This window comes from Ascaphus truei, chromosome 3, assembly GCF_040206685.1.
Source record: "Ascaphus truei isolate aAscTru1 chromosome 3, aAscTru1.hap1, whole genome shotgun sequence".
Classification (NCBI taxonomy): Eukaryota; Metazoa; Chordata; class Amphibia; order Anura; family Ascaphidae; genus Ascaphus; species Ascaphus truei.
The window spans coordinates 389,186,749-389,198,113 of NC_134485.1; the positions used below are offsets into that span (position 1 = coordinate 389,186,749).

General features: G+C 47.8%; 1 protein-coding gene across 6 annotated transcripts in view; it reads right to left on the bottom strand.

The window, feature by feature from the left end:
- Positions 1-6,308: 6,308 nt before the first annotated feature.
- Positions 6,309-11,365, bottom strand: part of CFAP300 (cilia and flagella associated protein 300) — an 82,673-nt gene continuing 77,616 nt past the window's right edge. For 3 of the 6 annotated variants that reach the window (XM_075592433.1, XM_075592432.1, XM_075592434.1), the window contains 2 exons: positions 8,273-8,427; positions 6,309-6,765 (listed from right to left, as the gene is read on the bottom strand). In XM_075592433.1, the coding sequence (XP_075448548.1) occupies positions 6,690-6,765; positions 8,273-8,427 (231 nt within the window). In that variant the 3' untranslated portion in view covers positions 6,309-6,689. The remainder of the gene's footprint in view (positions 6,766-8,272; positions 8,428-11,365) is intronic. The other 3 variants (XM_075592435.1, XM_075592436.1, XM_075592438.1) reach the window with 2 other exon arrangements.

The window sequence follows — 11,365 nt, forward strand, 5'->3', positions numbered from 1 at the left end:
TCTCCCCCAGAAGATCTCTGCGGATCGTGGGACGACTCCGACCTCATCAAGGGATCCGGTGTAGCGGACCGGAGCGACCCATACTCCTGTGAGAGGAGTCTCCAAACGGGCCTACCCGAAGAAGTGGTGCCGTCCGCGGACGAAGTCACCGTTAAAGGGATTGTTGGAGCGGACAAAGACTCTGTTGAGACCGCTCTGGTAGTTGTGGCCTCTCCCAGGTGCGCGATGGAGCGCTATGTTCGCCATGTGGTGGATCGAGGAAAGAGACTGAGCCTCTCTGTCTCCCGTGAGACGAGACCGGAGGAACCGGAAAGGGTCAATACCCAGGACCCCGTACTATTTTTTTCGCGAGGAGAAGGTGGGTTTTTGCAAGGGGCAGGTCTAGAGTTCCAAAAGACTCACAGGAGTCAAGGAGGGATACCCTCACCCAATCTGTTAGGGGCACTCCACTCTGAGACTCAGCTGGCCTCGGGTATCCATATGAGTATTGATGATGAAATGCATGCTACATGTGATGTGAATTATGCCATGTATTTTTCATTATATAAATCTCTGTGTGGTTGCTACCCAAGCGAGGGCGTTGGGATTCTGCGAAGGGGAGAATGTAGCCCCGAGGTATATTTTCACTTTCTGGCCCCCCTCCGCGAGTGCCGTGCGGTAGCGGGTGCCGCCGGAGGCTGCGACGGACCCGCCGGCACTTCGCGAGGGTGGGGGCCAGAGCAGGGAGCAGTGCGGGGCATAGCGGTGCAGGCTGGTTGCCGGGGACGCGATCGGGCCGTCGCTAAGGCCGCGATCGCGTTGCCACCGGCTGGGCGGCTTAGGCAGAGGGCGCCGCCATTGCGCGTTAGTTCGCGCATGCGCAGTTGGGCGGAAGCGCGCGATGGGACTCCAGGGATAGGGAGAGGTCGCGCGAGAGTAGGGAAGGCAGTAGAGAGAGTGAGGCGGCCATTAGGGGTTCGCGCATGCGCGAGGGAAGCGCGCACGCGGCCCCAATGCATTAGGCAGCCCCTGGGAACTACAATTCCCAGGAGGCTTAGGGAGGCAGAGGTCAGGTGCTCCCTAGTGGCCAATAGGGCTGGAGGAAGCTCAGCCCGGGAAAAGAGATACATTTCCCGGGCTTTGCAACAGTCAGTCAGGCAGAGGAGAAGGAAGGAGTAGGAAGGGTGCAGGGAGCTCGTGGCTCCTGCATCAGGTAAGGGTTCTCCCTAGATCCCCAGGCAGGCCCCAATTCCCGGGTAAGGGTAGGGGGTAACTGAAGAGGGACGCCTTAGACTGAGGAGGGACGCCTTAGCTAGGGAGGTGACCCTTGAGTGTGGAAGGTGCTGGTTTGGCAGTGTCGCGGCGGAGAGTGCTGTGGGCACTGTCAAAGAGGCACAGTGTGCTAGCAGTGGGATTGCTGCGGGATTCAGGTGGCTGTGTGTGATTGCAGCTGTCTGGGTGTGTGTCGCTGCATGTGCTGTGCGCAGTGCGTGCAGTGTGTGTGCACGGTGTGAATACCTGCAGGCTGACAGTGTAAGCTGAGTGTTGGCTGCAGGGGCGTTAGGCTGCTAGGATTAGCAGATACAGTTGAGACTGGGTAGCTAGGGGAAGGGGGGCGGTTATTGTCCACAGGCCCTAGGAGTTTTCCCCAAGCCATCCCAGGTTGCGGTTCCTCAGGGACAGGCCCTAGGTTAGGGTTGCTGTCGCTCTAGCAGTGGTTAGTGATAGGGATAGCGGCGGTTGCTGTTCCCACGCGGTTGGTGTTGCCGTGGTCCGGTTGCAGTTCCCGTTGAGCGGTGGGACCCTCGTTGGGGTCCACCGGCAGAGTACCTGGAAAGGATCAGACGGACGTCTGACCCTTTGAGAAGAAAGTTGCGGTCCCGAGCATCGGAGTGCTCGGAAGGTATCTTCATTCTTATAAAGTGCACCAACTGGGCCCTAGCTTAATCTAGTGACTGCGCAGTCACCCACGACCTTTCGTAGGAGTACGAGACATTGGGTGTGGGGTGATCACAGGACACTGGGTGGGGATACCAGACATTGGGTTGAGGTGATGCGGGTAGAGCATCTGGTTATGTGATGTTATGTAATGTGTTATATGTGTGTTAAGTAAAGTGTTAGTTATTGGTTATTGTATCTGTGTGTTATTGTATTTCTTACTCAGGGCTATCTTTCCTCACGGGGGATCCTGGGTAAGTGGAGGCGCTGCACCAAGTAAGGGTAAGGGTTTTTCCCCAGGCTCCCAGCTAGCGGAGGCTCAGATCTCCTGGAGCCACACAGGTTATGCAGTACCAGTAGTCCCTTAGAGCAGGTGTGTTACAGGGAAAGGGACCGGTTAGACCACGAGGGGCCAATGTGGGATTGGGTGGGTCGGCCGGTTCACAAAAAGGGTTACACTAGTATATGTGTAAAAGCGTCACTTTTGAGAGAAAGTCGTGTGTCAGCAAACATTCCTGGGAATATAACATGAACCACAGGAGAAACATACAGACTACTGTATGTTTTTAACCCTAAGCTTAGAGAAGAGGAGAACACAGACAGTACACGGGGGTTAAACATAACTGTACTGGTCTCTGAAGTAGGTATTTGGTAAGGAATGTCTGGGAAACCAGAAATGACTACAGATTCCACAATGTGGGGCCTATGCGCTGAAGCAGGGATCACCGCTCTCTGGGCGACAGGCTGGTTCAGTGAAATACCCGGGAGAAGGAACTCTGTGAGCAAGCTTAGGGGAAAACCTGATTCCTGAATACATTTTACAGGAACCAGAACTTTAGCCGAAGTCTCCGGAGGCAAAACTGCGTAAACTTGAGCTGAAGCAGGGGATTTATAGCAAAGAATCTCTAAGGAATCCGTAAGGGTAGGGAAATTCTTCATTGCAACCTCTGCTGTCTGACTTGGGGACTCACTCTCTGAGGCTAGTATGAAGACATTAACTTGGAGGCAGCCCGAATTTACAGGGGTTAATGCAGACAGTACCTGAGAGTAGAACATAGGAAGTCCTCTCTCTGAATTGGGAGAGACAAGGGGTTTCTCCTCAGGAGCTAGAGGCGTGACCCTGGCTGGCAGAGAACAGGGAATTATCAAAGGAGATTCGGAGAGCTGCCCCCCAAGGGTTAATACAGAAATGACCCTAGGAATAGAACTTAGGGATTCTTTCTCTGACGGGGAAAGCGCACAGGACTGCCTAGCAGGGGTTAAAGCTGGAAACCCTCAAGACCTGGAGTGACAGATTCGGAGTTAGAAATAGGGGAACTAAGGAACTTATTCTCTGATACTAGAACCTTAGTGTTGGTTAGTGAAACATATGTATGCTCCAGGGGAGCCTCACAGGACTGATCGGCAGGGGTTAACGTAGACATATCATTAGTGTCAGGGAACCCGGGCACACAATCAGAGCTAGGGACTGTGGCAGTTACTACGTTGGGAGATATTGCTAATGGGTCCGTTTGGTCATCTCCCGGAGAGGGAGATACGTCCCCCGGTTTAGCGACAGGACTGGCAGCAGAGGAAAACCGCCAAAGGGTGGCGTTAGCGGCCAGGAGGCGATCCTGTTTTAACAAGCAACTGTCCAATGCCAAGGAAAGTACATGCAGCGTGTCCTGAGCGAGAGCCAACATGACGGAAGGGTTCGGTTGTACTACGGGAATGCCCAATGATAAAGCCAGGGCATTGAGTGTACTACAGGCGTAGGCCAGTTCCACAGGACTCACCTTATCCCCAGTTAAAGGGGAATCAGGGGAGAAAACACTGTCTTCACTGGCCAGAACACTGGCCAGATACTGTTTTAAGTCTCTGAGGCAGTAAGCCTTACAAACAAGATCATTACGGCATTTCTTTTGCAAGGGAGTTAAGCCCTCCGACATAAACAGATCTTCCATCAGGGGTATTATATCGCACAGATAATCATTCTCAAACTGGGACTGGTCTACAGACCGGGACAGGTTTTTAGGAAAAAACTTACCAACCCGCACCTCAGCGGGGTCCGAGCATACTGTCACGGTTGTGCTCGCCACAAACCTGGGTCGGACCGCGAGGCTGAGGTGGGGTTGTAAAAGCACCGACCTTAGACCGCGCAGGCTGATCCGGATTGCGCAGTTCGTAGTCATAGGTAGCAGAATCAGGATAGGAGAAGACAGCATCGTCGTTGTACAAGCCAGGGTCAGGACAGGAGACGTCAGAATAAACATTGTCCAAGCAGGAGTTCGGCAACAGGGAGTCAGGAAAGCCCCGCTTCAGCTTAGGAGCGCTGGGGTGGCCTCTGCGCGTGCGTCGACCATGGCCCATGGTACTGGTCTCAGGAGGTGGTAGACAGACCAGAGTAGCACACCGCCTAGCTGCACGGGTAAGCCAGTGCTACAGCGCAAGAATCCTGAGCGGGCTGGGGAATCCTCCGTTTCAGCGCAGGAACCAGGACACGGCCTCTCTATATTAGGGAAAGAGTGTAGGCCCCAGGAACCAGGAAGCTGAAGACACACAGAGAAACCTCCGCTACAGAGCAGGAAACCAGGAAGCTGAAGACGTAGGGGATACCTTTGCTTCAGTGCAGGAAACCAGGAAGCTGAAGACGTAGGGGATACCTTTGCTTCAGTGCAGGAAACCAGGAAGCTGAAGACGTAGGGGATACCTTTGCTTCAGTGCAGGAAACCAGGAAGCTGAAGACGTAGGGGATACCTTTGCTTCAGTGCAGGAAACCAGGAAGCTGAAGATGTAGGGGATACCTTTGCTTCAGTGCAGGAAACCAGGAAGCTGAAGACGTAGGGGATACCTTTGCTTCAGTGCAGGAAACCAGGAAGCTGAAGACGTAGGGGATACCTTTGCTTCAGCACAGGAGAAAGGAAGCTGAAGGACGCAGGGGAAACCTCCGCCTCAGCACAGGAGAACAAGCGGGAGCTTGTGGCAGAACATAAGTGACATCCGGTAAGGACTATGCTCGGCGGGGAGCATTGTGGGAAAGCAGTACTTAAAGGCCAGCGGGGGGGTGGAGGGGGGTGTGAAGGTACTGCTCCAATGAGTGAATACAAGGCTGGATTGCAGTGATAGATTGCACAGCTGCAGTAGATACCAGAGGGAGTGTGTGGCAGTATTGCTTTGGTGAGAGAATCCAGGCTGCAGTAATATCAGGTGAAGTGTTCCAGAACTGCACCAGTCTGCAAGGTAAGGCAACCAGAAAACCGCGGAGCGGATTCCTTATAGTATGGTAGTATTATCAAGTTGAGTCATAGTTTTTGACTGTGTAGATTTGTTGTAAAAAAGCCTTGTGGACAAATTATATACATAGATTCAGCTGGAGAGTTTCTGCTCACCTTGTCTTCATCTTCTCATTGGACGGGTTCTAATTGTTTAATGGTTTGTTTTTGTTGCGTCACATTCAGCTGTGTCTGGTGTGGTTTTGTTACCTATTCATGTGTCTATATATTTGTCTTTTACCTGTATGCGCAGTACTCCTTGAGAAAGCGCCAATATGGCGTCAAACATGTGGGAGGCTATCTACCCTGAGACTGCTATATTTTTTATATCAGATTGGATTTCAACCGCTGATGCTCCGGATCCCTTTGATTCACTTTCTGCTATCACTCCTATCCTGGAAGCATGCGACTGGGGACTAAGAGGATCCATGCTACTGCAGACAAGCAGTTTGGTGTCTACATGGCCAGCATCTTACACCACTCTGGTTTGGGTCTACAATAGGAGGTAAGACTGCTTTATCTTTTCCTCCAAGACCTTGGTGTGTTTAAATCATGGACCTCAGTTGCTTTTCTCCTGTTCTGTATACAAATCAATAAGACTATTGATTGCCTAAGGGGCAAGGTCCGGGCCTAGTCCAGGAAGCACTGCTCCCTGGACACTACCTTCTGTCTTGCCGCCTCCTTCAGCACTGACTCGCGTGCTCTCCGCACGCGGATGATATCCTGTTCCTCTCTCCTCACCGCGAATCCCATTGGCTGGGACAGTCCCATGTGTTAGTCCCTCCCCCCTGAGGATTCTGGGACATGTAGTCCCGCTGCTGTATATGCAGAGCCATTCTAAGAAGGCCGCTGCACTCCTGATACGGTGCATGCACACCTCGCCGCACTGCGCATGCGTGCCTCGCCACACTGTGCATGCGCACCTAACAACATGGCCACTCCCGATCGTGCGGAGCTCCAGAGCCCAACCAAACAGTGGAGCAGTTCCCCTCTCACCTGAGGTAAGGAGGGGGACTCGGCTACATAACCAGTATTGTTATCATAACTCTGTGCCCAGGACATACTTGAAAACTAGAGGTAACTCTCAATGTATTACTTCCTGGTAAAACATTGATAAATAAATGCCTATGAAAATGTTGGTTATTTCAATAATCCCATATTTTATTCCGTTAAATAACCATAACATTAACAAAACGATATAGTTTCACATGTAAACCTATAACAGTGAATTGTGAAAGTACAAACCTAGTAAACAGATAACTGAAAAATAAATACATTGTCAGTGTTTGACATAACAAAGCAATATAAGGATGTAAAAAAAGAAACTTTGTGCAGGTTTTTCCAGATCGACATTTCTGCTAGTACAATCACATTCCACAGTACTGGTGATAACAAGAAACATATTTTGAAGTACTGTATGAGTCATTGCATCCCGTTTTCCCCAACTGTCAGAAATGGTGAGATGGTGGCTTCAAAATGCTCCCCCACCAAAACAATGGTACAAAATGTGAACATGATGTTTCAGCGGGTCCACAATGAAGTAGGCAAATGTCTGCTCATGATGCTTGGTTGATGGATAACACATTCCATTTTCATCCTGCAAGGAAATAAAGATTCATTTATTTTGTTTTTTAACAAGATGATGATCATGGGGGTATCATTTAAAACACCATGGGAAGAATCGTCACTAGCACACCATATTGAATAAGCCCCAATAATAAAGATAAATACAAGAAATAACAAAAAACTAAATGTCACCTGAGTTCCTAAATGTATCTGAGGAGTGTATAGTCATGGAAGAGCCTGCGAGTCAGTGATTTGTAGGAAAATCCTGTGTTAAAGGTTCAAGGAAATGTACTAAAAATGTACGGAAAATAATATACATTGGGGGTCAACTAAGGATCACTAAGCAATTTTCAGTTGCAGTAAAAAAATTGATTGATAGAAAATGTGCTAATAAAATGAGAGTTGGCAAAATCTTTAAATCACCCTGATTACTTTCATTTTGTCAGAACAATAGAGTCTGTGATTTTATTTAATTATAATTTATACTCTCTCTATTTCTTTGCACAGAGTTTGTTTGGTTGATGGCAATCTCTGTAGGACTAGTATAATATATACTATAAATATATTTTTTTATAATACGTTAGTAACCATTACATACTGTAGTAATATCTTAAATGTGCAGTGGTTATTCATGGGTGGAAGTTTTTGTTCCTCCTGATACACTACTAAATTCTCAGAGCTACTCCTTATTGTACAATTATTCAACCTAAAGTATCCAGAGCATCAAACATTTGATATGTTGAATCCTAATGGGCAATATATAAACATATTAAAATGAGGAACGAGATGCACAGAATGCATTTTATCTTTTCTTGCTTGTTTCAGCTTCAAATATAGGAGACATAGGAGATAAACAAGTATCTTACAGATCCTTAGTGAGAGGATCTTTATGCCGAGCCAGACTTGCACATAAAATGGGAAGAACGGACACAAGGTGACGCAGTAGTTTATATATTTAAGTAATAATCCCTGAAGAACAGGGCATTACTGGCCAATAATGCCCTGGCTGGAAGAGTTGAAGGCCCGAGGTGAAGCCGAGGGACTTTAACCCAGCCAGGGCATTATTGGCCAGCAATGCCCTGTTCTGATGGGATTATTACTATTATAGGCTAAATGTAGGCTTATTTCATAAATAATAAGACACTTTTGTATAGCTAAATAGATTTTTTTATTAAAATATAATGGTAAATACATGAAAACAGCGGAGCTCACACAGTGCTATTGGTATTCAGCAAATTGGTGGAATAAGTCCCAGCACTCCTACAAACAGCCAGAGACTCTTTCGGTTCGCCGGAGTGAGTTTCATGCTGGAGAACCGGCGACTGTGGTGGGCTACTATACACGGGTCCTGCGAGAAGCCGCAACCCGGAAGTGACTACAACGTGGTGCCGAGCCAGCCAGCCCCAGCGCGCGGGACTGATCCGTAAGCCTCAGCACCTACCCCCTGCGCCTAGGATTCCACCAGGACTGTTGCCCCTGCACTGCTCTACTGGACTTATATATCTTTATATGTAAGTTTTTACTTGTTATTTTATTACATTGTTTTATTAAATCTTGACCATTGGTGCGCTTTTGTGTTTAATTTTTCATTGACACCTGACGTTTGGAGCCATCCTACGACGGTATCGGTGGAGGAGGGGTGCCTCCACATCACATCAGCTGCAAGAGGGAAGAGTTGATCTACTTCAAGATCCTGCAAGGAAGCAAGAGCGCGGTTTGATTTTACTATACATGAAAACACCTCTATATACTGTTACACTGCAGATATCTATATCCACACACTGCCGCCCCCTCTGTGTACACACACACACACACACACACACACACACACACACACACACACACACACACACACACACACACACACACACAACACAGTGCCTCTACACACACACACACACACTGGAGCTCTAGACACACAACACAGCACCTCCTCTACACTCACTACACAGCACCTCTACACACACACACACACACACACAAACTCTGCTGCTACACACACATGTAACACCCATAAACACAGCTACTGACACACACACACACACACACACACACACACAGGAGCTCTACACACACACACACATACACACACACACACACACACACACACACTAGCTCTATACACACACACACATCAGCTCTACACTCACACAAACTGCTGCTACACATACAACAGCACAACACACACACACACACACACACACACTGCAGCCACAATAAAAAATGCAGCCACTTATTAAACTTTGCACTCCCCCCCCACCTCTACACACCACACAGCACCTCTACACCCCCCCACCCCCACCCCCACACTGCACCTCTATACACAACACACTTCTTTGCAGTCTCTTCCCCCCCCCCATTCAACTGAATCTGCTCAGAAAATATCAGTCAGCTCGGGGGGGGGGGGGGGGGGGGGGAGAGAGGTGAGAGGGAGGGGGGGGGGGAGAGGAGTCAAACCGTGGCTGATACTTTTTGACCAATCCCCTGCCCTGTCTCAGAGCTGTTACTTAATTCAAACCAATCCCCTGCCCTGTCTCAGCTGTTGTATTGTATTGTATGTCTTTATTTATATAGCGCCATTAATGTACATAGCGCTTCACAGTAGTAATACATGTGGTAATCGAATAAATAACAGATAATATAAATAACAGATCATGGGAATAAGTGCTTTAGACATAAACATAACATTAAGGAAGAGGAGTCCCTGCCCCGAGGAGCTTACAATCTAATTGGTAGGTAGGGAGAACGTACAGAGACAGTAGGAGGGAGTTCTGGTAAGTGCGTCTGCAGGGGGCCAAGCTTTATGTATCATGTGTTCAGAATGTTCACAGTGCTATTCGTATGCTTCTTTAAGCAAGTGTGTCTTAAGGTGGGTCTTAAAGGTGGATAGAGAGGGTGCTAGTCGGGTACTGATGGGAAGGGCATTCCAGAGGTGTGGGGCAGTCAGTGAAAAAGGTTTAAGGCGGGAGAGGGCTTTAGATAAAAAGGGGGTAGAAAGAAGACATCCTTGAGCAGAACGCAAGAGTCGGGATGGTGCATAGCGAGAAATTAGGGCTGAGATGTAAGGAGGGGCAGAAGAGTGTAAAGCTTTAAAAGTGAGGAGAAGAATGGAGTGTGAGATGCGGGATTTGATTGGAAGCCAGGAGAGGGATTTCAGGAGGGGAGATGCTGAGACAGATCTAGGAAAGAGTAGAGTGATTCTGGCAGCAGCATTTAGGATAGATTGTAGGGGAGACAGGTGAGAGGCAGGAAGGCCGGACAGCAGGAGGTTACAGTAATCAAGACGGGAAAGAATGAGGGCCTAAGTCAGAGTTTTAGCAGTCGAGCAACAGAGGAAAGGGCGTATCTTTGTTATATTGCGGAGGAAAAAGCGACAGGTTTTAGAAATGTTTTGAATGTGAGGGGCGAATGTGAGAGAGGAGTCGAGTGTGACCCCTAGGCAGCGTGCTTGGGCTACTGGGTGAATGATCATAGTTCCAACAGTAATGTGGAAGGAGGTAGTAGGGCCAGGTTTGGGAGGAAGTATGAGGAGCTCTGTTTTAGCCATTTTGAGTTTAAGGCGGCGGAGGGCCATCCAGGATGATATAGCAGAGAGACATTCAGAAACTTTGGTCTGTATAGCAGGTGTAAGGTCGAGTGTTGAAAAGTATATTTGTGTGTCGTCAGCATAGAGGTGATATTTAAACCCAAAAGATGTTATTAGGTCACCTAGAGAGAGTGTGTACAGAGAAAAGAGAAGAGGTCCCAGGACAGCTGATTGGCTGGAAATAACCAGATTGAAAACTGCACTTTGCAAGCTTTTCAGGGCATTACTGATTGGATAATGCCCGGAATTTTAACCAATCAGAGAGCAGGGTTTTCAATAATGCCCTGAATTTTACTGATTTGGCCTATAATTCTATATAATACGTGGATCTACTAACTCTTCTTTCAACAGGTCCCTCAAAACACAAAGCAGATGCAAAATAATTTTCGCAAGGAAATAAAAGTTATATTTCCAAATTATAAATACAAATTATATTGATACATTGATGCTCACAGACACATGATTACAATGTCAGTCACTTTTGTGGGGGAAAATCCATTGTGTCATTGTGTACGATGGAGGCTGTCCCTGCTGCCCTGTAGCCCACAATAATAACTAACATGAGAGCCTATGCTAGAGGCTTTTGGTTACTGCTACAGGGGTAGATTTACCAAGCGTCAGTCTTGACCATGCTGGACGATGTGGTATGGCAAGGCTCTCTGACAAGGTCTGGAAGAAGCCGTCTTACTTATTCCACGCCACATCTTATGGACATAGCTGTAAGACTTGCATATAAATTATTAGGTATACATTTCCATTGGTTTCCATGTATTATAAGGTGTTAATGTAGCTCTATAGATATGTTGTTCCTTTAGTGTGCCACTTAAAGCAGGTGGTCCTGAAGACGTGGTCCGGGGAAGGCATTGTGGTGCTTAGTAAATATAGCTAGTTTTATGAGCACATTTTAATGTAATACACTAGTCCGTATCTCCTCCACCCCAGACTGCGTCTTGTGGAGCCGGACTGTGTGTAAATAAGCAAAGAAGAAGTAATTTATATCTAAAATAAATTCAGCTTTATATAAATAAATGTGTTAGGAAATAAA